Source organism: Taudactylus pleione, unplaced genomic scaffold (assembly GCF_031769625.1).
Source record: "Taudactylus pleione unplaced genomic scaffold, aTauple2 ptg000289l, whole genome shotgun sequence".
In the NCBI taxonomy this organism is placed as follows: domain Eukaryota; kingdom Metazoa; phylum Chordata; class Amphibia; order Anura; family Myobatrachidae; genus Taudactylus; species Taudactylus pleione.
The window spans coordinates 6023015-6050619 of NW_028284691.1; the positions used below are offsets into that span (position 1 = coordinate 6023015).

Below are 27605 nucleotides of genomic sequence, written 5' to 3' on the forward strand. Positions count from 1 at the left end.
TGAAACTGGGAAACAACTTTGGGAAGAAACTCGGGCCGAGTGCGGAGCACTGCCCTGTTCCCATAAAAAACCAAGAAAGGGGGTCTACAAGAAAGAGCCCCTAACTCAGAAACACGTCTGGCCGAAGCAATGGCCAGAAGGAAAACAGTCTTAGCTGTTAGCCATTTAAGATCCACTGAGCCCAGTGGTTCAAACGGCGGTCCTTGGAGAGCCCTCAGGACCACAGCCAAATCCCAAGGCGCCACAGGTGGAACAAAGGGCGGCTGAATGCGGAGAACACCCTGCATAAAGGTGCGCACATCCGGGATTGTAGCAATCCTACGGTGAAACCAGACAGATAGGGCCGAAACTTGTACCTTCAAAGAAGCAAGGCGAAGCCCATGATCTAGTCCCGCTTGCAGGAAGGCGAGAATCCGAGACAGACGAAACTCCCGCGGTGCATAACCTCTCGGTCGACACCACTGGAAGAACGTATGCCACACGCGATGGTATATCCTCGCGGAAGACGGTTTCCGAGCTCGTAACATGGTACGCACCACAGAGCTGGAAAACCCCCGGGACCTCAGCATGGCCGTCTCAACAGCCACGCCGTCAAAGACAGCCGAGTCAGGTCCGGGTGAAGGCAAGGACCCTGAGACAGAAGGTCCGGTCGTAGCGGCAACCGCAGAGGAATGTCCACGGACAGACCCTGAAGGTCTGAGAACCAGTGCCGTCTGGGCCACGCGGGAGCTATCAACAGGAGCGTCCCTCCTTCCTGTTTGAATTTCCGGATTACCCGTGGAAGAAGGGAGACCGGAGGGAACAGGTATGCGAACCGGAACGTCCACCGGACGGACAGAGCATCCACCAGAGACGCCCCTTCGTCTCTTGTGCGAGACCCGTACACCGGCAACTTGTTGTTGTGCCGGGACGCCATGAGGTCGATTTCTGGAAGACCCCACCTGTCCACCAGTAGTTGAAAAACGTCCGGGTGCAGGGACCATTCCCCCGGATGAACGTCCTGGCGACTTAGAAAGTCCGCCTCCCAATTGAGCACTCCCGGGATGAAGACCGCTGATATGGCCGGAAGATTGCGCTCCGCCCAAACCAGGATCCGAGAGACCTCTACGAGAGCCGCCCGACTGCGAGTTCCTCCTTGCCTGTTTATGTAGGCCACGGTGGTAGCGTTGTCCGACTGGACCTGCACCGGGCGACCCTGGAGAAACCGCTGTGCCTGCTGGAGAGCATTGAAGACCGCACGGAGTTCCAAGATATTTATTGGAAGCTCCGCTTCTGTCGGCGTCCACCTGCCCTGGAACAAGTGTGGACCCGAAACTGCTCCCCAGCCCCGAAGACTGGCGTCCGTTGTCAACAGGACCCAATTTGGAACCCAGAACGGACGTCCCTTGTTGAGGTGGGTCGTCTGTAACCACCACGTAAGGGACAGGCGAACCTCCTGGGTGAGCACAATCGTCTGGGACTTCAGAGACTGAGTCAGCCCGTTCCACTTGGACAGGATCAGGTGCTGCAGAGGTCTGGAGTGAAACTGGGCGTATTCCACCATGTCGAACACCGACACCATGGAGCCCAGTAACCTCATCGCCGAGTGTAAGGACACCCGGCGGCTGTGCAGACAACTGCGCACCCTTGACTGTAAAGCAGAGATCTTGTCCTCCGTCACGAAGATCCTTTGCTGTCCCGAGTCCAATAAGGCTCCAAGATGCAGAATCCTCCGAGACGGGATTAGAGCGGACTTCTGCCAGTTGATTAGCCAGCCGTGCCGTTGCAGCAGTGCAATGGTCAGGTCCAAGTGGCGTAACAGGAGCTCTGGAGATCCTGCCACCAATAACAGGTCGTCCAAATACGGCAACATGCGGACTCCCTGCAGCCGCAGAGAAGCCGCCATGACCGCCATCACCTTGGTGAAAACACGTGGTGCTGTTGCCAGGCCAAAAGGTAACGCCCGAAACTGGAAGTGGTCGCTGCTGATTGCAAACCTGAGGAACTGTTGATGGCGCCAAAGAATAGGGACATGCAGGTAAGCGTCCTGTATGTCCAATGACACCAAGTAGTCCCCAGGTTCCAGCGCCAGAATGATGGACCGTAGGGTCTCCATCCGAAACTTCGGGACCCGCAAAGACTTGTTGAGTGCTTTGAGGTTGAGAATCGGACGATATGACCCATTGGGTTTCTGTACCAAAAATAGATTTGAATAGAAACCCTGGCCCCTCTGGGAGAATGGAACCGCCACTATAACTCCAGCCTGGAGCATAGTGTGCAATACCTTCCGCAGCTCCGTAGCCTTGTTCCGGTCTGATGGGAGACCCGTGGTGAAGAAGCGAGCCGGGGGTCTGTGCCGGAAGGAGAGGGCGTATCCGAGGGAAACCACCTCCAGAACCCAAGTGTCTGTCGTAGTGGTCGACCAACACTGGGCGAACTGTAGCAGGCGGCCTCCCACCCTGGGATCCCCCAAAGGGAGGCCCGGACCGTCAGGCCGCAGGCTTGTCATCTGGCTTGGGGGCCGGACGTCTGGTACTCCATGCCTGCTTCCGGGGCTTGACCGATTTCTTAGGGCCAGCCTGTCGAGGAAACGACTGTGGTTTGGGCCTGCCCTGGGCCCTAGATGACCGAAAGGACGATGGTCCCGAACCAGAAGGAGCAGCGGCCGACGGGAGACAGGTAGATTTGGCTGCCGCCAGCGTGGCCACAATCTTATCCAGATCCGGACCGAAGAGAACTTCTCCGGTAAACGGCAACGCTTCCAGACCTTTCTTGGAATCTGCGTCCGCCTTCCAGGATCGCAGCCACAAGGTGCGACGAGCAGCTACCGCTGCTGAAGAAATTCTAGACACCAGAGTACTAATGTCTAGAGCCGCCTCGTTGATGTAGGTGGCCGAATCACGGAGATTGCCAATCAACTCCGCCTGATCGGCCGGACAGTCGGATTCAAAAGAAGCCTCTAATGAATCCGCCCAGCGCTCCATCGCTCTGGCAACCCAGCAAATGGCCATAGCCGGCCGTGCTGCCCCCCCTGCAAGGGAATAAGCGGACTTCAGGCAGATTTCTACCTTGCGGTCCGTAGCATCCTTAAGGGAGGACATGGATGGCATCGGCAATGTGGCACTACGGACAAGACGGGTCATGTGAGAATCCACCTGTGGAGGGGATTCCCACTTCGCAAAATAATTATCCGCGAACGGATAAGCCACCGCCAGGCGTCTCTGCGGCTGGTATCTTTTGCCAGGTTGTTTCCACGCCTCCTCTAAATGGTCCACCAACTGACCCGAAAGAGGAAAGACTGTGGCATCGCCCTTCACATCTTTGAAAAAGGCATACTTAGATTTAGCCGCTGGGGGAACTTCGTCCTCAATCACCAAGGCTGTGCGGACCGCCCGAATAAGTCCAGGAATATATACTTTGGACTTAGCATCAGCGTCCTTAGTATGGAGAGGTTCCTGATCGTAAGGATCTAGAATCTCCCCATCATCAGACGTCCCTTCGTCATCCTCATAAGGAGCGGACAGAGACGCCACCGGCCTTTTATGAGACCGCATCACAGACTCCCCTTGCAACACATCCGACAAGTGCTGTACAGAACTCGTCAGGGAGTTAACCCACACTGGCTCCTGAGAACCCGGGAGCGGGGAAATAGGGAGACTGTGGGGTACCACCAATTGTCGTGGGAACCCCTGCATGGGTGACGACACCACAGACTGCTGGGACAAACCCATCAGAGTAAACGCGGGCTGCGGAGCTAACTGGCCCACTAAAGCTGTTAACGCCTGAGCGAAACAAGCCCAGGGCGGCTCCTGTACCGGTGCTGTAACCGTAATAGGCCGCGCCATGGACAAACACTGCCGGCAAAGGCCCTCCGCGCTACCCTCCCCCTCCGCTAACGGTACTTTGCACGTGGTACACTGTAGCCGGAGGGGAAAATCACTTTCAGACATGATGGCACCACGTATGTGACCTCTCTCACCAATTAAGTATTAAATAGGCGAGAGACCACCCTGCAGCACCGCACCGCACCGCAAGGGCTTTAGCAGAAAGAACAGGGACAGTAATAAAGCTGACAGTTTAGAGAAGAAAAGATTACAGGCAGCAGCGCTAGCACAGTCACATACAATGCAGAAAAATAACAATTCCTGCACTAACAGCGCTATTCACTCAACTACACAGACACAGGGCCTGGTAGGACACAGCGCTGCATACACAGACCTGACCACAGCGGAGGAGAGGTATGCGGGGGGACCCAGACCACGATGCTTCCGTCCAGCGCTTCCAGCAGCGTTCACCATGCGTTCTGGAGAAGATGGCCGCCGAGGAGCAGAGAGGAGGCTGGCCTGGGGGAGGAGCGCTGACACAGGACCAGTCAGCACAGTGCAGAGAGGGCTGTGTGCAGCGGGGGAGGCGCCGGCTGTGAGACAGGGAAGGCGCGCTCCCCTGGCATGCATTTAACCCCTGGGACGCCGCAGCGCTACCGCTCTGCTGCGGTCCGCTGTCCCAGGGGGTAGTGGAAGCGCAGGTTGGTCGCCTGGCTCCACGCTGCAGCCAGTCCCCAGGGAGCCCCCTGCCTGGGGACTTAGGACCATGTGATCAGCGGGGACCCACCGCGGGACCCCGCTGCTTACCTCTGTCCCCCTTGAATCCGGCCATGGTCCGGAGCATCTGGGGTCACCGCTAGCTGTGACCCCAGACGCCCACCAGCATCCCCGGATCAGTACCGGCGTTCTGGTACCGGCGGGGTGTAGGGAAGACAGCATGGACGTCATGACTGACTGTCCATGCTGTTCATCCAGTTGTGCAGCCACAGCTGCATGAAGAATAAGCTTCAGGGGCTCTTCTAGCCCCCACTCCAACAGGTGCACCCGACTCCGGCCGGGCACCAAACTAAACTGAGGTGCCTTGGCCCGGGGGCGGGGTATAGGAGGGGGACCTAGTGCATCCTGGGAGGCTGAAAGCTTAACTCTTTGGTGCCCTGCGACTGACGTCACACCTATACCCCAAGGTATCCTGTGGATACCCTATGGACCCTGAAGTAGAAATTACACTTTATACTGTACCCCTTCATGCAGTATTCCATCCTCTTTGCTAATGGCTGCAAAACACAAACAAGATCCTCCTTGAGGAGTCGCTCTGAGCTAGGTTGAATGTGGGGGTACAAGAAAGCGCACCATACATTTGGCGTTGTAGTTCACATTTTCTAATCAAAGATAAGTAATACACCTGACTTTGGCCCTCATTCAGAGCCGCTCGCTAGCGGCCGTACGCTCGTTCAGAGCGATGTTCGCACATCTGCGCATGCGTACGGTTTTTAGTACGCATGCGCGAACCAGTCAGTGCGGCCGAAAATCGTTTGTACGCTATATAGCGAGTGCCTGCTATTTTGAGTGACAGAATGAGGCGTATGTGGGTGGTAACAGGGGAAGGTGCTTGTAAACGGGGGAGTGGAATTCGAACGCAGGCGTGCTTAAAGGTCAAAACGGGCGTTTTAAGGGAGTGCATAATTAATACAGCAGCGTCATTGACCACGTCACTTGGTTTTTTTTAACTCAGAACTGCTAGCGGTTGAAAAAACCAACCACAAGAATAGCGAGCAGTTCATACACTGTACGATGTACTCGATTAATCTAATAAATAGCGGACATGACGTATGGTGCCAGGGGGCGCTTTTAACAAATAAACGAGCGTATGTTTTGCTCGCTCGTTCAGACTTAGAGGTGTGAACAGACTGCATTTTGCGAACGGATCATTTGAATAGCCACCCCTTGTTTTTGAACGAACGACCGCAAATAGCGAACGGCTCTGAATCAGGCCCTTTATTGCTTATTTCGAATTGGCCTTGCAAGCTTTATACGGATTATTTTCTGACTAGGCAAAGCGAGCACAGTGCTCCGACAACAGGAGACAAACACTTGTGGTGAAAAGGAAATGTGGACATCAACAATATACAGCCATTATAAATGACACATTAGGTGCTTGAAGTGACTGGACTGTCGAAGCCGGATGATTGGCTGAGACCAGATCTCAAGTTAATATCGGGCGACGCCATTTTATGTTGCCCCTGACGCCATCTTGCGTCGTCAGCATGAAACCATTGTGTGCGACGCTAATATGCTATTAGCATCGTGCGACTGCATTGCTACCGCATAGTGTTAAAAGTCCTACCATACCCCATACGCACATTAAATCATACATATAATATACAAGATGCACAGCGCACAGTTGCGCTGTTTATTAAAACACTCTGCACATAAAACGCACCACGCATATTAGCGACTACACGCAATATCCTTACACATACCAAAACTTATAAAAAGGTTCCCTAAGCATTAAGGTTAATATTAGAGGTTTTATACGTTATCAAGTCTATTGTGAAATACATATATTTGGTATCTAAGGTTCAGTACATGATAAGCAGACCATGTTTGGTGTCATTCTAAACCACTGTTTATTTGCAGACTCCCGGTTCCATCGGCAAGGAAATCGCAACATGCGTTTGCCTATCTCTCTATGATCCATAACTTGCAATGAAATGTACTCTGTAATGTAATGTTTATTAGCCAGTTTAGACTTGTTCTTTGGCGGGAAAACGCACACAAAGTGCTGTTGGAGGGTTGAACTATTACAATACAAACTGATCTATGAACTGTATAGTAACAGAAGAACCAGGAAGAAGAACCAATGGGATCATGCCAACTTGTTCTACTATATTGCCTATCTCTGCAAGGGTACATATGCAAGCACTCTAGATCTGGTAGTTAGTCATCTTTCTTCCTGTTGGCGGAAGTTTCATAGTTGATGCCGGGAAATCTGGATCCAGACCGCATGCGTATGTATCGACTGTACCTTGTATTTTGTATAACCTTTGCGCTAATTGTGTTATAGATCAAGACGTGTAACTATATGCTTTTATGTGAATATCATCTTTTTGTGCTTTGGAACCACAATCAGTCTGGAAAGCAATTATTTCTTGTGCGTACGCAACGCTAAATAGCGACATTAGGGTATAAAGATCAATAGGAATTCATAGGACACTTACCTCTTTTCTCTTCCTCCTGCTCCAATGGTACTAATACACCATCATCTTCATCCCTGTATCCATAATATTCAGCATCAATCTCTTTCATCAGCTCAGCACGGGTCTTTCGTGGTGGAGGAACAGCTAGGATAAAAAAATTCATCCAAGTAAATCAGACAAATTAGCAATTCTACAGAGAGAATTACTTCCCAAACCTAGATTTTACTGTGGAAAGTGAGCGCTGGTAATATAGTACATTTAATGTAAACATGCTACTAACTGTAGTTGTGCCGTAATCTGCATAAATAAGAACTTGCATATGAAATTTCTTTCTTCCAAATTACAAAGCTAAAGTTTAACGGTTACACATTTGCACGTTAAGATTACTCAGTTACAAAATTTCAGTTGGTTAGTCCCAATTATGATTACTAGCTGCATAGTGCAATTAATCTTTATTCAGAAAGTATTAGAGCAAACATGCTGTACTAGGGAATGTTCTCAGCATCCCAGCGTGCGAGTTGCAGACTGTCTAAATCTCGACAGCGGCGGGATCCCTGCACCAGTATTCTGATCGCCGCCATCCCGAAGGAAAGTATCAGCAGTTAGGGGAGGGTTAGGCACTAAGGGGGGAGGGTTAGGTTTAGGGTGCGGGAAATGGGGGAGGTTAGATTTAGGCGTGGGGTGGGGTGTTAGGTTTAGGCACCGGGGAGGGAGGGTTAGTGCTAGTATACTTACCATGGGTGACGGGACACTGACTGTTGGGATGCCACTGTCGGTATTCTGACCAGCGGCATCCTGACCGCCAGCAAAACATACCCAACCCATTTTCAAGGCTTCACAACAAGCAAACTTTAAAGTGAACCCATCGTCAACTCTGCCATTACTAAAACTTGAGCAGTCGGCCTATCAATTCACTTTCAATGAGCGGCATCACTCACACAATTGATTCTAGCATCACTGAACAGAAACTATATAAAACCGTACAATATATAAACCTCAGCAGCCATTGAGAAGATTGCTAAATTCCTTAAACTTAATTCCTACAAAACGGCACCATACTTGTGATGAAAAGGCATAATTATAAACTACACTATCCATAAAACACTCATACTTAATACAGAATGTCAATTAAAAAAAAAACAAAGTTTAGCATAAGCTAAAGTATATAAGCATGTAATAAGATACTATACAAACATTGATTAGCTATAGATTGGACTATTACTCTACTATGGTAAGAGATAGATATCTCTCTCTAAATATATCTATCCATCCATCTCTCTCTTAGGATCCCCAGAACTCAGATATTTTTATTATTTCAAACTGTACACTATATTAAAGCTAACACTATATTAAAGCTACTCTATGCTCTGGAATATTGGCAGGGGGGGGGGGGGGGGGTTGGGGGCCTCAGGTGGATACAATTTTGTGAACATATTGCTGGCGGACGGGATGCAGACATAGGGCGCTCCCCAGTCACACCAATTGTCTTTATAAATACAATCAGAGTGGCCAGGCAGCATCTTCTGCCTGCCTCTGGGCCATCTGACGCTTAGCGCTTGTAACCGATAGCTACGGGCGACTGCTTGTCAGGTCAATGGCTGTAAGCAAAGAGATAGCAGTAGCTATCACTTTGCTTCTAACCAATAGCAGGGACAGCTCTGTCCCGGCACCTCTAGAATGGTGAACGCAAGTGGCAATTTATAGAACATTACCGCATTACAAATTACATCATATTTTAGGATGTGGATTGTGGTAAATAAGCCCCTTAAAGAGGGAGAAAGGAGGAGGAGGGTGAGATGTGTTATAATATTTTTTTAAAAAGGAAGCAGGGAGGTGTTGCACAATGATCTTTAGGAGGGAGAGTTTGCAGATTTGGGAGAGGGTGGAGGGTCAGATCCAGGGTATGATTTTTGATGAGGAAGAATGTGGTCAGATTTTAGGTATACTTTTTAATAAGGGAGATGGGTTTGGACAAAAATGGGATCTTATTTTAAATGATGGGGGGGCGGGGAGGGAGCAGATCTGGTTATGTTATTACACTTTAAATAATGGGAAACAATAAGGAAGAATAATGCGATTTAATTTGCTAATATAAAGTGGTCACTATTTTGCACTCAAATTTTACTGTAGGTATTTATGTAGTAGATTTGTTTTTAAGGTTTCTGTGCCAAGTCAGCATTATTTATTTATATTTATTGCACAGAAATGTATATTCATATTTGTATGCAGTGTAGGGCTGACAAGGACTGAAGACTGGTGCGAGTTAGGTTGCTTAACATGTATTGTTATATAGGGAACTAACATTCTCTGATTTTGTTATATAGAGCATAGCTATAATACAGCACAGTCTCACATTGTAATACTGTATTAATGCTTGGCCATTTCATTCATGTAAGATGGAAGCGTTGCAAGAAAGTGCTGCAGGCGGGGGATCTCTGGGAGTTTAATAAAAAAAAAAAAGTTTGACAATGAAGTAAAAGTAATTGTAGAACTTGGCATGTGAATGAGCTCGTGTATTCTCTAACAACTAAATACATTCAGCGTGATACAGAAACATGAATGAGCAGTTCATACAAGTCCTAGTTTCCTCAATATGACTCAAATTACACATTCCTCTATGGCGGTTTTACCCAGCGGATATAGCCAAATACATTACCAGGCTAAGTTTAACCACGTTAAGTGGTAAATTAAATCACATCACATTTATTTAATTTCATTTTGATCTTTAGCTTTCATAAAGAGAAACACTGTTATTCTTGCCATGACATGATTAAACACTGAAGTATATTTAATAGGGGGTTTAAATATAATAATCAAGTTTAGGTTTAAAACTAAATTATAAGAAATACTGCCTTTAGTGATATTAGATATGTACTCACTTTAATAAGTATGACCTTTTTGAGTACTCTCTTAACTTCCACAAAAAAAAGCTATAATAGTCACTTTTTCCAGCTGGAGACAAATAAAATTGAAAATATAATTCAAGAAGAGAAGAAATTCTGAACTGAAAAAACATTTCTAGGCAGATGTCACCAATGTAAAAGTTCTAATTTTTCCTTAATGTACTTCCGATATGGTAAGTTCTAACAAAGATGCAACTTATCTCAATATATGTTCCAATTGCATTAAATATATTTGCCGGTTGTATAGTGCAGCAGAATAAGTGCTACTTTACTTGTATACTAGTGAAGCCATGTTTGACAGTGGAGATGACAGATTTTAATAGAGTCGAGTGAAGAGCTGAGAAACAGTCGTATAATAATCCGAAACAGTCGTATAATAATCCGAAACTTACGTTCTTTTTCAAATAGTTCACGAACACCTGGCAAATCTTTGGCAGCGCCGAAGTATTTGTAACCCCGGTTTCCTGGGACTTCCTTCCCTTCATGGTCCAGCATCTTGGGTCCTATGCGCTAAAATGATTAAGCCTTGTTAATTAGGAGAAACCTAACTTTCTAAAGGTAATTGCAAAACAAATCTCAGATATAACAGCTGTATGGAAACTCCACTGATTACTGTGCAAGGGACTTTCCTCATTACTAGACACTGCACTATTTACATCTGAACCAACAAACATGCGTTCGGCATCCCAGCGGTCGGGATACCAACGCTTACATTATCGGTGCCAGAGAACAGACGCCGGTCAGAATCCTGAGGTGACGGGGATCTGGTTAGGCACTAGGGGGAGGGTTAGGTTCAGGCACTAGGGGGGTGGGGGGAAGTTAGTTGTAGGCACCAAAGAGGGAGGGTTAGGGAAGGGAGAGGGTTAGTATACCGACCAACAAGTGTCGGTATGTTAACCCTGTCGGGATCCCGGCGTCGGGATTCTGACCACCAGGATCCCGACTGTCGGTATTTCATACAGATTCCGTAATGACAGTATACATGCTGTGTAATATAGCACATTACAGTGAATTCTGCATTCTTCTCAAGAGACCTGCATGGTTATAGGGACTTATTGACTAATTAAATCTGCATTCAAAACGAAGCAGGAAGCCAAGCAGTGTACTGGTGTTATTGGACTATCATGGCAACCACTGTTACACCATGTAGTGAGCATTGCAACTCAGATGCATTTTTGGCAAAAAAAAGGGACGTCTAATGCTGGCAAAGTTGCACAGGACCTGGTGATGTTCTCACGCCAGGCAAGTCGCGCCATGATGAATATTGAGGATAGATGTAGGAGAGCACATCTGTAAGTGCACTGAAAAGTATTAGGGAGTGAGGAAACCATTAGGAATCATGAATTTCTGTAAGGTGCAAAAGCAGGTGATGTAGACTGGGGGCTGAGAGGAATTCTGCAAAACTTTCTAAACAAAAAAAAGTGCTAAATAAAAATAAATAAAAAGTTTCACTTACACCATAGTCAGGACCGCCCAACTCTCTTATACGGACCTCCCAGTGACCTTTCTCTCTGATTAATTTGTTTATTTCATCATTTAAGTCTCTGATCCTGAATTCACCAAGGCCAGCTAAAGAGAGAGACAGATACTCAATGTGTAGAGCAGGTTATCAACAAGCTTCATTAGGGCAACAAAGTCATGTTTTCAGTTCTCCCCGTGGGGAGGAGGAGCCGAGGTAACAGACAACTATGAAAGAGAAAAAAAAAAAAAAGAGGGAGGAGGAGGAAGAGGAGCAAGATCAAGTGGGACCCAGAAAAGTCCAGGGAGAGATTTTGAAATGCAAGTTCAAACATTGCAATATGGGCGTGGGATAGTCCAATATCTTTATTTTGATCACAAAACAAAGACTAAAGAACAGACAAAAAACAACATGTAATAATTGTGTATGGGGAAGAGGGGAGGGGGGGGAGGTCTGTGTTCTCAACTCTAGTCCCCAGGTCATGTTTTGGAGATTTCTTTAAACATACACAGACAAGTTAATCTATTTTTCTCGGGCAGTAATTAGATCACCTGCTTCCACAGACAAATCTATAGACCATAGCCTGTTGGGATACATGAAGTTGAGAACCAGTACTCTAATGCAAATTAAGCGCCCGATTCAACAAAGAGCGCAATTAAAAAGCCGCATGCAGGCAGCTTTGCAATGCGATCCTTGCAATCATGCAAATGCAGCAGGGAGGTGTATGACACCCCCTGCTGCATTGGAGGTCGCAGTGATTGCAACCATCAGTGGTTGACGCTCTGAGTAAGCCTCAGTTGACTCCATGCAGTCGCTGGGCTGGAAACTCCTGGATAAAGGAGGCGGACACACCCAGTCCCCGGCCGCCCCCGCACAACGCCTTAAATGCCTCTGCCTGTCAGTCAGCTAGCGTACTTGTTAGCAGGACCCATTCTGCACACTCTCAGACTGGGCCCTGCACAGATTCCGTGTGCATTCAGTATGCACTGCTGAATTAGCCCCCAAGACCAGATCCTCTGCACCACAGTTTTTTTTTTTTTTTCAAAAACAATTTTTTCATTTTTGTTTTATTTACTCACAAGTGCAAACATACATGTATATCTATACAAACATACAGATATATTACATAAATCCATATACACATATATACAGAACTGCAATCTGTGTAAACAAATACAATTCAAGTGCAATGTCAAACAAATACATCTTATCTGTAGAATATATCTAGTCAAAAATTACTGTTAAACAGACACAGAGATAGAATATATAATTCAAATAGAACCATAATAACAAAAACAAATTATATATGTATAAAGTAAAATAAAACAAACACATACACACCCACCCCCCTCCCCCCTGAACCCTGGTGCAGTTTATTCTCTCTCCATTAATCGGATACTCCTACACTGGAGGAAATAACATTGTTCCTCTACAGGAGACAAAGAATCTTATCCCCTGACCCGTAAATATAGGATTTAAAGATCTAAATATACAACATCACTCCAAATTACGAAGTAGAGACCAATTCGTAGTCTCAAATAATCTCATTATATGAGTTCTAACATCAGAATCCAGGGAGTCGATATATACACCCCATTTAGCATAAAAGCGAACCACCCCCTTCTCAACATCAGGTATAGTTGCTCTTCTATCAAAATAAAGTATTTGTAGCAATATGGTTTTAACTGCTTGAAGAGATGGTGCTTTGGAAACTGTCCAGTTACGGAGGATAGCTTTCTTCGCCACAGTTACCACTACCGTAAGAAAGGGCAATAATTCCATCTTATGACCTTGCAGGTCCCAATTTATAAAATTAGCGCATAACATAGCCAATGGGTCCTTCATAAGATGTAGGGCGCATATATTGTTTAGAAATACCATAATCTTATCCCAAAATTTTCTAATTTTCCCACATATTATGGAAGAAAGTAGCTCGTGTGAATTTACACTTCGGGCAGCAGCCCGACTCCTCCTCAACAACATGCCTCCTCTGACTCTGGGACATATATACCCTATGAATGGTCCTAATATGCACTTCCTGCCAAATAGCTGAATGGAGAATTCTTAAAGTCTTCTCTGTATGCTTTAATAAAACATTGGGGGAGTCTACTTGTATTATTTCTGAGGACCAATGTTGGATGCAACTCTCCCACAGAGCCTCAGCTGTCGCAGGAAGCAAGTAGGGATAGAACAACCGTGTCTTATAATACCCAGTATTGGATAAATTAAATAAGGGCCGTAAAATATCATCTTCCTCCCTCAACATAGGAGGGGGTAAAGATTGTATAAAGTGACGAAGTTGCAGAAACATAAAAAAGTCTCTATTAGTAAGAAAAAATTTAGACTTCAAATCTTGATAAGAATACATTTGACCCCCTGGATCAAACACATCACGAATGGCAGCGATACCCCTCATCCTCCAGACCAGGTATTCAGCGTATTTTAGGCCAGGAATAAACATAGGATTACCCCAGAACGTATTATACTGAGATACAGTGTGGCGCCTGTGAAGCTTTCGGTTTATTTGTACCCAAACTAGGTAAGTGTCAAAAAATAGAATATTATTTCGCATCAATGGTGGGAGACGTGATTTGGGAGTATGAAGTAGAGCAGACAAAGAATAGGGAGAAGCCATTTCTTCCTCCAGGGATTTATGGGTATATGTTTCACAACCCGTCAACCAATCGCGTATATATCGAAAAAATACTGCATTAGTGAATGCAGAGACATGCAGAACAGCTAATCCACCTTCTGATTTTCCCCAAATACATTTTAGCTCTAGATATACGTGGTTTCCCACCCCTCCATAAAAATGTAAAAAATAGGCGAGTAATTTCAAAACGGGTTAATCGTATTGGCAACATTTGTATAGGATAGGCCAGTTTAGGAAATATGACAGATTTCAACAATGCAACTCTGCCCAGGAGAGATAATGGAAGGCGTCGCCAAATGTCCAATAGTTTAGTTATGTCAGCTATCACTGGGGTGAAATTAACCGTATACAACTTAGAGATATTAGCTGGGATATAGATTCCAAGATACTTAATAGCTTGCTGAGCCAGTCGGAAATGATCTAAGCATATAGCAGAAAGAGACAAAGGCTGGGATCCTGAATCATGCATATAAAAGGAGCTCCGATTTATGTAGGTTAATCTTATACCCAGCAAAAGAACCAAATCGCAACAGTAATTCCAGAATAACTGGAACAGAGTTTGTGAGATCGGACACAAACAAGAGCATGTCATCCGCAAAAAGACACACCTTCAGCATTACGTTTCCAATAGAAATCCCTCTAAATCACTCATGCTGGCGAAGGGCTATCACAAGAGGCTCCAGGGCCAGTGCAAATAACAGGGGTGAGAGGACAACCTTGTCGAGTGCCTTTCTGAACTTCAAAAACGGGTAGACAAGTAACCATTTGTAGAAACCTGCGTGAGTGGGTCACGATACAAAGTTTGTAATATTGACACAAACTCATCAGGGAATCCAAATCTCTTCAATGTTTCAAACAGGTGGTCCCAAGTGACAAGGTCAAAAGCCTTTTCGGCATCCATAGATATTATAGCCTGAGACCTAGGACCACCTGAGAATCGAAGAGCTTGTACGGCTGCCAGCACTTTCCGAATATTAACTACCGAATGGCGACCCATGATAAATCCTGTCTGGTCATTGGAAACAATAGTGGGTAAAATGTATTTCAAATGATCCGACAAGATTTTAGTTAACAATTTGTAGTCGACATCCAGCAGTGTTGGACGATTGGGCGATATGATCCCGGATCCTCCGGATCTCGATTGGGTTTGGGCAGAACTCTGACAACTGCAGAGTTAAAATATAAGGGTAATCTGCGCTCTTTCAAGATGGCATTGAAGACCAAACACAATGTGTCACTTACTCTATTAGCTAATAATTTGTAGAATTCCCCGGAAAGACCGTCCGGCCCCGGGGCCTTAAGAGGTTTCAATCCCACAATAGTCTTAAGAATTTCTTCCTTAGTAATAGGGGCAAGCAAGGACTCAGCCTGTTCTTCAGAAATACGAGGAGTGGAAATATCTGTCCAAAAAGTAGCTTTTTGGAGTTCATCAATAGGACCTTGTGAATAAAGAGGCATAGAAGTCTCTAAAAGCTTCATTTATATCTTTCCCTTTATAAATTAGAGTACCATCCGGCTTTTTTAAAGCAGAGATTACAGTGGAAGATCGTGTGGTCCTTACTAAATTAGACAAAAGTCGACCAGATTTGGTCCCATGCTTATAAAATTGAAAATTAGTAGAGAAGGTATGTCGAGTCGACATACTGAATCTTTGCCTGTATATAAGTCTTTATTACTAGGGGATGGGGAAGATTTAAAATTTACATAAGCGGCAGTTAATCTTTCCTGGGATTGCAGATATAAAGCTGAAATATCTTTCCTAAATTTGGAAACATAAGAAATTATTTCTTCACGCAAAACAGACTTCGCCGTCTGCCAAAATAATAAAGGGTCAGAAACATGTTCCCGGTTATCATGAACATATTCCTGCCACTTGGCTTCTATCATATTCCGGAATTTTATGGAGGAAGAAAGGTATGATGGGAAGCGCCACTGGTGACAAGATCCCACATCTACTGATGTTGCAATAGTGCACCATAGAAGTGCATGATCAGATAAACATATAGGTGCAATCCCTGTATCTAATACTTTAGAAAATAAAAATTTGGTCGGCAGAATATAGTCGATACGGGACAAGGTACCATGTGCTGCTGACATGCACGTGAAATCCCTATCAGTAGGATGATGCATTCTCCAACTATCCACTAAACCCAATTGAGAAATAAAAAAAATTGTAAACCTAATTTCGGAGGAGTGGGAATCCGTTTAGGGTTATGAGATTTATCCATAGCAGGTAGTACCGTTAAATTAAAATCCCCGCCCACCAATAACTGCGAATCAGTGAATGGGTATAGCTTTGCCAACAATCCCCGGAAGAAAACTTTAGAATAAACTGTGGGAGCATAAATGTTACAAAGCACCAGAGTCTCAGACAAAATAGATAAATTGCTAATAACATATCGGCCTTCAGGGTCGACTATATTAGATTGAACCTGGGGAGATAAATCTTTCCTGACCAGTATCGCTACCCCTCTGGCTTTGGAGTTGTAAGAGGCATGCGCCACCAATGTAAAACCCAGTGAAGACAATTTAACAACCTCGCTACCTGTCAGGTGCGTCTCCTGCAGTAATGCTATATCCATTTTCATTTTTTTAAGATACAAAAGTATTTTCTTCTGTTTCACAGGAGAATTAACCCCCCCCCCACATTCCAGGAACACAATTTAAGTTCCGACATAATTCAAATTGGACAGGATATAAATCTGAAAAATTATATATATTTCACATCTAATAGTGAGCAGAAATAGACCATACACTGCACCAGGGCCCTCAATACAAACACAAAAAAAATGGGAAATAAAAAAACTAAGAAAAATAAACACGGACAAAAAAGAAAAAAAAACAAAAACACAGAAATAGAAAACATGTAATTGAAAAAGAGAAGCATCGTTAACATCTAGTGGACATAGTTATAGAACATGACAAATATTGAAAACCAATAGACCAATATTAAATCGGAACAGCAATTTTATGAAAAAGAGAATACACTTCCAAAGAAGATAAATGTTACAATCAATAATACATTCAAAACCAATATGTTAGATTTGCGTAATGTAAAAGTAATAATGCTGATAAATAAAAGTATACCATATACCTATAGGTGGACAGACGTATCTGTGAAGGCATTCTAGGTACAGTCAGCCAAAAACCCTCAATTGTGTATTATAGAAGAAAAAAAAAAGAAAAAATACCATCCAAAAAAATGAGGAATCGAACGCCAACCAACCATTTAAATATTAGGCAATAAAAGCAAGGCATATACATTACGTAACAATATACTCAAGTATTTTGATCCATATCTGAGGACGGTGCGGCGCTATCCTCTTCCTGAAGATAAGCCTGTGCATCAGCTACATTGGTGAAATCTCTAGGACCTTGTGAAGTAAATACTCGTAGCCGAGCCGGATAAAGAAGAGCAAATAGTTTACCAGCTTGAATAAGTTGAGAACAAACCGGAGACATTTCTCTGCGAGCTCTAGAGACCTCTGCAGAGTAGTCTTGGAAAATAGAGATACGCTTGCCATCCCAGGAAAGAGGGCCCTTCTTTTTAGCTGTAGACCAAATGAGTTCCTTATGGCGAAAATTTAGACACTTGAAGATGACTGCACATGGCCTGGTGTTATGAGAGTCACGGAAAAGGCCTAAACGGTGTGCTCGTTCAATCTCCATAGGCTGTAATTCTCCTGAAATGCCAAGGAGCTCTGGAAGGTCGGATAGTAGAAATGTAGTAATGTCCGGGCCCCTGACAGATTCGCTCAGGCCTATCAGGCGTAGATTATTACGTCGCGACCTATTTTCAAGATTGTCGACCTTGGAGAGCAACTGTTGCTGTGTGGTAAGAAGTGAGGACACTTGCTGTTTTAACTCCGCAATGTCATGAAAATTAGCCCCGATACAATTTTCATTTTTAGAGATTTGATGAGACAGAGGACAATTGAGATTTTATGTCCGCTACTATTTGTCAGCTTGTGTTTGTAATAACGTTCCAACAGTTTCTTGAATGGCTCTGACCACCTCCGCATACGATAAAGGAACGGGAGATACCAGAAAGTCCGAAGCTGAAGGGGTGGCATTAGAGTCAGGAGTCGTAGGAGCGTTTTCAGTACGCTGCAAGTTGGTGTCCACACGTTTGGCTCCACTTTTACCCCGCTGATTTTTAGGAGCGGGTGTTGAATCCACGTATTTATCCATTCTTCAGAATAACGTGTTAAAGGGCCAAAATCACAACCGAGGATCTCCAAATCACTTTTGTCTTGCAATAGATACCACGACCACTAGATGGCTTGTAATTCACATTATATCAAAGAACATATTCTTTATAATATTTAACCAAGTCCAGCAAAATTAGAATTCCGCGTGGTTCAATATGAGGACGGCAATCACACAAGAGAGTGTTCCAAAATTAGTGACCTGACCAGCAGTGTCTCCAATATATTAAGCTGACAGGTGATGATGATGGTGCCTGTTACAACAAAAAAAAAAAAAAAAAAAAAACACTCCAGCTGTGAAGCATGAACCACGGGTTTGGGGGGAGGCAGGATGATGATACCTGTCTAGCAGGCTGAGTGAGGAGTCTGGCAGGATGACAGCTACAGCCCCAGGAGAGAGGAGGGAAGCAGTACAGCCCAACAGAAAGCTGTGCCTGGTGAGCTGGATTAGGCAGCCCCAGGTTATCAGCTCAGGGCAAGTCAGAGGAGCAGGTCCAGCAGGGTGGGGAGGCTGCACAGCAGGGAGAGGGTGGCCCGGTTACACCGCAGGGAGCCCAGCCTTATCCAGTCCTGCTTCCAAGATGGTGGCTCTCGCGATTCGCGGCACCGGCCGCGATTGCCTTTACGTTTTTCGGGCCCCCGGGGGTATGGGGTACTTCTCCCCAGATCTTTAATCCACCAGCAGGGTCCAGAGGGCGGACAGGGGGGTCGCGATGACGTCCAGCCGCGGCGCCGCCAATCCGCTGGGCTCCAAAATTGAGTCCCCGGCCTCCGGAGCTGGTGTAGGCCGCGGCACCGCCAGAGCCGGGAATTGTTCCCGGAGCTCAGAGAGGCACCTAGCAGGGCAGCAGAAGGTAAGGAGAGGACGAAGGGACCCACTTACACCACAATAATCGTCCCAGTGGGGTAACTTATAAGGGGATCCTGAGGAGCTGCTAAAAGTGCGTCCACCTCACTTAGCAGCCAAGCCACGCCCCTCTGCACCACAGTTCTTAAACTATACTTTATGGAAGTGTCTATACCAGGTTTTTTTTAAGGATATCCATGACTTGAACCCAGGTGACTTAATTAGCACCTACTAGTGCCCAACAGGACTCTGTCTCCACTCACCTCATAGGACGATGGGTACCCGGAGGTAACGGTTTGTGAGCGGCAGTGAGACCATTGTTACAGCACAGCATAGACTTTACTTGCTGTGCTCACCAGCGCATGATTCATACACAATTACTAACACCATATCTGTGCATTTGTATCGGTAACAGTGCAGCCATTACTGATTACATTATACGGTCCATACCTGTTCATTTGCACTTCACCTGATCATTTGCATGAGTAACAGCATGGATTATACCTGCTGTGAATAGCATAGACTACACTTGCTTTGCTGTAAAACTTATACCTGTTTTTGGGCATTGTATCTGATTGTCTGCATAAGAGCCCTTGATCTTTATTGAATAAATGTTTTTCTCTGTCAGGTGTTTATTTGCATCAGTAATAGTATAGATTTTACTTACTTTGTTATATGATCTATACCTGTTCATTTGCATTTTTTCCTATGTGTATCGGTAACTGTATCGATTATACCTGCTGTAAACAGTTTAGACTACACTTACTGTGTTTTATGTGCCAATAATTTATACCTGACCTCAGGCATTATATCTGTTTGTTTGTATAAGTGACTAACACATTTACGTCACCTACTTAGTTTACAGTCTATGTCTACAAGAACAGCAATTTTGGATTGTCTATCAGTAATTGAATAAATGGTTCCTTTTGTGCAAATCACTCATTCACAGTATCTACATATACTTTTGATTTGTGTGGATATGAATTTTTATGTTTTATAGCCCTGTGCACTTTCATTAATATCATGTATATTAATAGCTGTTATAATTTCACACTTTAAGGATTTATTGCCATCTTTCCAATGGTTATATTGCATATCTCTTGAAAAATAAGTGATGTCACACTTGTAATAGGCCTACTTATGAGCCAATTATTCACATAAGGCTCCCTTAATCATAGAATTTTTGTATTTTCACTTGTGATTTATGGTCTCTTCTTACTATCTGTTCTATTGCTCTATTAACTGCGGACGATCTCATTAGAGTAGTTCTCTCATTGGGTGTCCAATGCGATAAGTATGACACCCAAAAGCAGAAACGAAATGTGAGTAAAACCCCTGATTAACTGTTGTTTCTAGGGGCAACCTGCTCTCCAGTAATCTCTCACTCTTCACAGATAGCTATTTGCAGAGGTGAAGAGAAGTAGAATGAGGAGTAACAGTCCTATGCTCTGACCTTTTCTATTTTATTCCACACTCAGACATGTTTTGAACCATTTATTAATGGGTACTAATAGACCATTAGCAGTTATTTTGTATTAAACTGATTGATTGTTATATATCAGATCTCATATTTTTCGCTAACAAGGAGGCTATTACACTTGCTGCTTCATTTTTCAAAAAAAAGATAATATTTGTCTCAATGCAAGTGTCTTTTACTTGTTATATGTTGTAGGTAACTTTGTATGTAAGTAATTGAGTGTCTATTGGGTCTTATTTAGTCGCTTAACTATGCAACCTTTTATTTTTAAGAATCATCATTAAAAGTTATTTTTTAGAGGCGTGATTGGACCTATTCCAATTTCCCTTCTGTATTTGATCAAGAGTGCTCGCCAAACAGAGTTTCTTCTTTCTTTTCCGTTAGACTTAATTAGCACCTCAGGCAATTTGATTTAACCATCTGGACTCAAGCATGATATCCTTAAAACCTGGACTGTAATGGCAGAGTTTGGGAACCTCTGGTCTATAATATCCTGTGTTTTACTCATAAGCTGGAGGTGTCCCCCTCCCTTTCCTCCTTTTTGATACCCATTTTTCGCCTACTTTGTTATACCTTGAAAAACACACACTAAATTCTATTTTACAAAAAAAAACAATAAAGGTGGAAAGGATTCAGATAAGAGCATATAGAAAAGGTATAATATATATATATATATATATATATATATATATATATAATTTTGTTTTATAATATAACTTACCATTTTGAATCTGTGCCACTTTCTTTGATATTTCACCAATAATCTGTTTTAAGAAGAAAACAGAAAAATAATTTTTTTCCTCCAAAGTTACCTTAAAAAAAACCACATGGCTCGTGCACATAGGAATAACATGACATGTTCAATATACATCCATAGAGGTTAGTAAATACGCTTTAACTTCAAAGGTTCAATAAATAATATAAGTGAATGGAGATATACTCACATATTCAGACAAGTGTTCACATCATTCATTGTTACCTACAGCATCCACAAGGTCAACGCTTAGTACAATATAACAGTTCTTATAGGGACACTTGTTACATTCACGATGAGAACACACTTTACAAATGGTATTTGAAGGACTCAGCCTTTTCCAGCACCCATGTGTACAAGTTCATAAATAGTCAATGAGGAAAATAAATGTAATTCTTAACCAACACCACACACACAACTCAACACCCGTATGAAGCTGAACTTTTAATCCAAAAATAATGAAAAAAAAAACAAAAAAAAACACCTATAATCACTCATTTCAACTTAATAAGGAGATGTAAGACTAGCTAATCTGAAACTATGTCTCCTAAGGAATTTTAAGTATTTCGTCCACAAACTGTACAAGATCTATAGAGGACCACTAAACTCCAAAATGAACCATGAATGCATCAAACAGAGTTACCCTAACATTTCCCTGCAGCTCTGAAGTGCAAGGGAAAATGGAAACAGCAATTTACATATAAAATATGCAGTCTTTTATATATATTATTCAGCATACTGATGCTTACCATCAGATATATACCAACGGCAAATAGTAGTTTAAAATTATTGGCTAATCCCACACTCCCTCCTGGTTTCTGAACGCAGCAACCACATAATATGAGATCCATCTGCAGATACAAATTACATGAGTGTGGGACAGCATGGCCTGTGGAGCAAAGCTCCAGGGAGAACTGGTCAAGGGTTCTGCAGACTACCCACAAGAGTAATTATGTCCACCATGAGTTCTGCTCTACTTCATGGGTTTACAACTCCAATCCTCAAGTACCTCCAATAGAACATGATTTCTGTCTGTGGAATAATTACTTACCAAGCAAAATAGATGAACTCATCTGTGCATGATTAAAGATATATTGAAAACATGAGCTGTTGGGGATACTTAAGGATTACAGATGGAAACCACTACATTGCTAGTACACTCAAGTTAGTCAGCTCTCAAGGCTTTGTATTATATGTAGAGGGCAGGAACGCCATCTTGGAAGCTGCCAAAGTAGCCACAATTTTATCTAATTATGGACCAAATAGGATATCTCCAAAGCTCTTTTTGAACATGAGCCTGCTTTCCAGGAACGGAGCCAAACAACACAGCGAGCCACTACCGAAGTGGCAGATATCCTGGAGGCCAGGAGAGCCGTATCCATAGCTGCTTCTCCCAAGTAGGAGGCCGCATCTCTAATGTGAGATATGTAGGATAGTTGTTCCCTTGAAGCATCAGGGGGGGGGGGGGGGGGGGAGGGGGGAGAATGTCTCTTCTAAGGCCTCAGCCCAACCCTCAATGGTTTTTGCCACCCACGCTGTGGCCCTAGCAGGACGAGTAATAGCTCCTGTAGGAGTGTATATGGATTTGTGACAAGCTTCTACACTGCTATATCTGTAGTCTCCATCAAGGTGGTTACAGTATGGATGTGTAAGGTGGCATTCTTAACCAGACGTGTTACATGAGAATCTATTGCTGGGGGACTTTTATTTCAATCAGTACTGAGGTAGATAGCATTCCCGCTAGGCTGTTTTAGCGGGGCGCCGTGCCCTATTTCTGAAAGGCAGAAAGCACCCTGCTCTCCAGCGCGGCGCCCCACTGAGACAGCCTGTGGGTTCTCAAAACGGCGGCGCAGTGGTCACCACCAGTCCGCCCGGCATCCATTCACTGACCGCAGTGCTTGGGGGCTGCCCGGCATGTCCGTAAGTGCCGGGCACGCCCCCAGGAGTGACGACAATGGGACGTATCATAAAGACACGTCCCCTTTTATTTGGCCACGCCCCCTATTCGGGCACGCGCAGAAGTGCCCTAAGCTCTAGGTCCGGCGCCTTGCCTGCTGCCAGATGAACACTAGGTAGAGAGTACGTCTACCCATGGGGGAGGCAAAGGATTTGCAGGGAGCACCTGCTGTGGCCATCCCAGAGGGGGTTACCACGGGGACTGCTAAATGGTCCGCAATCTTTGCTAGCGCCTGAGAAAAGGCAGCCTAGGGTGGGTCCTGAGGAGGAGACACCAGGGCTGAGGGGCCTGAGGCTGTGTAACAATTAGTACAAAGACCATCCTGTATGAGGTCCTTTGGGGCTAAGCCCACTGAGCAGGACTTACAAGACACAAGAGTAGGAGCAGCAGCCGCTTGCTTGTTATTCTTTCCTCTGCCATACATAGCCACAAGAATAATAAAACCCACACAATTATAAAGTGCAGTGAACACCCTGCAGTATGTGTAATATGGCACAGTTTAGCGTGCAACCACGCTATATAGTATGTGACAGCCCTCACAAATATATAGGAGATGTGAGGTACAATGAACCTCCTATACCAGAGGTTCCCAAAGTCTGCCATTACAGTCCATGTTTTAGGGATATCCAAGCTTGAGTCCAGATGGTTAAATCAAATGGTTTGAGGTACTAATTAAGTCACCTATGCTCAAGCATGGATATCCCTAAAACGTGGACTGTAAAGGCGGAATATGGGAACCTCTGTCCTATACCTTAGTATATCAGGGTAAATTAGAATGAAGGGAAAAGTATAAGCTGACAGTATAGAAAGTAGAGATCAACCCTAGCACAAATCACATACAAACGCAGAAAAAAAAACCCACACAATTGGCACTACAATCACACTACACAGACCGCAGTGGCTGGTAGGATATAGCGCTGTATAACCTGACCCGTGGGAGAGGAGGTATACAAGGAGACTGGACCCAGCGTTCCCGGAGACCTGTGAAGCAGAAAATGACTGCCGCATGTCTGAGGGGGCGGAGGGTGAGGGAGGAGCAACTCAGGGAATTGTTAGACCGCAGTGGAATGGAGCCCTGAGCTGGGGGAGGGGCTGCAGGGAGAGCACCTTCTCCCTGTGCTGACGTTAGCCACCGGGTCCCCTGGCCTCTAAATATGCCTCTGCGCCAGTATATTAATGCCCTGGTGTCTAGTGGAGTCGTGGGTGGGCGTGTCCAGATCAACAGACTGCTTAAAGATGCGGGTCCCCGCAAGCAGGGGTCCGCCCTATTTGTCCCCTGAATTACGGGGAGATTGCTAGATAGTCCTCCCCAAGAGCCCCACCGGGAGTACCTAGCCGGGGCTTGGTGTCACGGCACCGCAGACGTCCAAGGGACAGTATTTTGCTGCTGCTCAGTTTAAAACACTAGAAATAAAAAGCCCTACTGTTAAAAATGGTGACCCAGGTCCTGCCGCACACCAACAAAACTGAGTTGCCCTCAGGCTATGGGCGGGGTATAGGGGGGGGAGGGGAAAAGGACTGAAGCATCCTGGGATTGAAAAGCTTTGTTGTTGGTGGGTGGTATTCCAAGGTCCCAAGAAGAAATGCATTTTGTGTCCAGGTTTGCATGAGCCCCTGTGAGTCCAACTTGGAACTGATTTCTAAGGCCTTACAAACAAAACTTTGCAGTGATAGATAATTCATAAAGTAAAACTACCACAATTTGTAAAGTATCTTCTAAACAATGCAATAGAGAGGATTTTTTTTACCTGTCGTCTCCACTTTTCTGCTTTTGGCAATTCATTACATTCAGAGGCAAGAAACGGTCTTCTCTCCTGGTTAGAAAAGAAAACAGGTTAAAGAATAACTTACTGTATGACAAATCCCACAAACTACTTTTCAGTGTGTTTCTATTTCAGTCCATGTATAAAAAGCCTTAGCAAGTCCAGGCACAGTTTTATTTGAAAGTACAGAAAGTCTCAAAGCAATTAGAGTCAGCACTTTACAACGCTGCTTTTTCTTATATAACTACAGATATCCCACAAGCCATGGAGGTTCTGCAGAGGGTGTGAGCAGCTGCAGTATATTGGATGTGTCCTGTCCATGTAACTTTGGATAAGTATCTCCTATTTTTAGGGATGACAGTGACGCCAAACTAACCTGCACTAATCATATCTGTTACAGCTACTCATTTTAACATGTACTTTAAATCTTGTAAATAAGCAGCCAACCTTGCTTTTAAAAGAGCGTTCAAAGTATGTTCTCAAAGCTAGCTCGCAGGACAGTGTGCTATGCACATAACGTACATTACCGCAGAACTCTTGTATCTTACAAAACATCAACGCTCAAGAACACTGCATGCAATGCTGAAAATGTAAGTTCAATCTTTACAGAGACTGTGTTTATAGGTCCATTTGCTTGAAATAGTTTTTGATTGTCAATATGCTTATTAGCCTCTGGGGACTAAGCTTCTGGTATTAGGCCTCCTGCACACAGATGTTAAGTCACAGTATAAGTTTGAGACAACATACCTTTACTTTTCCCTCCTCAAGCTGCGCCTGGCGGAACCTCGCCAAAGCCGTCCTTAAGAAAAATAAAAGCATCATTAATTCAATCACTTCATGAACACTAACATGAAAAATAAGTAAAGGCTTTAATCTCTAGAGTGTAAAACATTCAGCCACAATTTAACTAAAACAGATCTCCCTTCCAGTACTTTTCCAAAGCCAGCACAATTGAAAAAAAGGGAGATGTACTGTACAAACTGCCATGCATTTACATAGATGACAACCAATGTCCAGGTTAAGGTGTAGTTCTATGCAAAGCAGTGCAAGACTTATTTGTAAATTAACTATTCACATGAGATGTGTATATTATAGACGGATCAGCAACGTGTGCCACAAGTACCACTGTACAGACATGCTGAATGAAACAAATCTAGCTGTTGGCAACAATGGTGCATAACATATACAGTAAATACATACAAGTGCTATCTGTAAATAGCAGCACAATACTCACTGAGTAACATGACAGGTATACCAACACCTGTAATAAACACAGATACTTACATGGCTTTCTCAGCGTTACGAGCCTGTTATTGAGAAACAAAACACAGCAAGTATTTATTACACAGAATAACATGTCTCCAAACAGTCATAAGTCATGTATAGAAGTATAAGCAAACTGTGGTTTCCAAGTTGTTATAGCAGCATTGACAGGGCCTCGCTGGGCCTTGTGGTCCTGCAACAGTTGGGAACATACTGCTTGCATAGTAGCCATGCAAAGGGGATAGGGACTAGTACTAGGGAAGAAGCTAGATCCCCTTCAGTAGATAGTACTAGCGATCGTCTCATATCACACACATAACGTAAGACACTTTCTCCTTGTACTGAGCATCACAGTGTCAGTGTAACGGGGCCCAGCTCTCACCATGGCCGGTAATTTGACGTTCTATAGCCAACGACTACAAAACGGGCGCTGCTCTCCCTGCTGTACACACGCCGGGCGCACAGGAAATGACGTAAAGCCACTATAGCGTCACGCGATTACTAAGTATGCGCCACCTGCTGTCTGTCTATAATAATGCAAGCGCTCCGCGCCACCTGCTGTCCGGCTGTAAATAGTGCAGCGCTCAGCGCCACCTGCTGTCTGTCTATAATAATGCAAGCGCTCCGTGCCACCTGCTGTCCGGCTATAATAGTGCAGTGCACAGCGCCACCTGCTGTCGCGGCTATAATAGTGCAGTGCACAGCGCCACCTGCTGTCGCGGCTATAATACGTCGGTGAACACAGCGTTCACCGACACCTATACTTCTACAACGCGCTCAGCACAACGTGCTATCCAGAAGGTGATACAGTACAGTCACTACAGTATATACAGTACCACACTGTACAATGTCAAAGGATAGGTAAATAGTAACACATCTAATTAATTACTTGCTCTGGGTGCATAGTTGCTAACAGTCACTATTGCTAACCCACCCACCCTAATTTTCAGGACTGATCTAGAGTTTTAAAGATGTCTCTGGAAATGTCTCTGTTTTAAAATACTGATCACTTGAACTTAACAATTCTTTTGGTACTTGTGTAGTTTACGGACTCATTGCAGAGAGAACGCAATGAATGTTTTAAATGGTACTTGTGTACTTTACATACACAAGTACCAAAGATGTCCCCACCTAAAGAAGAAAGTTGTCCCCTTGGGGGAGGTTGGGCAGCCGCTGTATCAGAAGTTCAGGAGAATCCACCAAAAGTTGTTCCTCTCTGGCATTCTGGGAGAGATTTAAGTGTGCACAGTACCTGTTGCAGCAAAGAGGAGGCCCCAGAAATAAGATGGACTCACCGTGAAGTCATTCGTGGAGTCCACCA

General features: G+C 44.5%; 1 protein-coding gene across 1 annotated transcript in view; it reads right to left on the reverse strand.

The window, feature by feature from the left end:
• The window catches only part of ISY1 (ISY1 spliceosome associated protein), a 41366-nt gene extending 14558 nt beyond the window's left edge, over positions 1-26808 (reverse strand). Inside the window, exons 1-8 of the mRNA XM_088482489.1 lie at positions 26667-26808; positions 26306-26328; positions 25769-25820; positions 25007-25072; positions 21269-21311; positions 11360-11472; positions 10296-10413; positions 7022-7144 (exon numbers count right to left, since the gene is read on the reverse strand). Coding sequence (XP_088338615.1) covers positions 7022-7144; positions 10296-10413; positions 11360-11472; positions 21269-21311; positions 25007-25072; positions 25769-25820; positions 26306-26328; positions 26667-26669 — 541 coding nt within the window. The 5' untranslated portion in view covers positions 26670-26808. The remainder of the gene's footprint in view (positions 1-7021; positions 7145-10295; positions 10414-11359; positions 11473-21268; positions 21312-25006; positions 25073-25768; positions 25821-26305; positions 26329-26666) is intronic.
• Between the last annotated feature and the right edge of the window lie 797 nt (positions 26809-27605).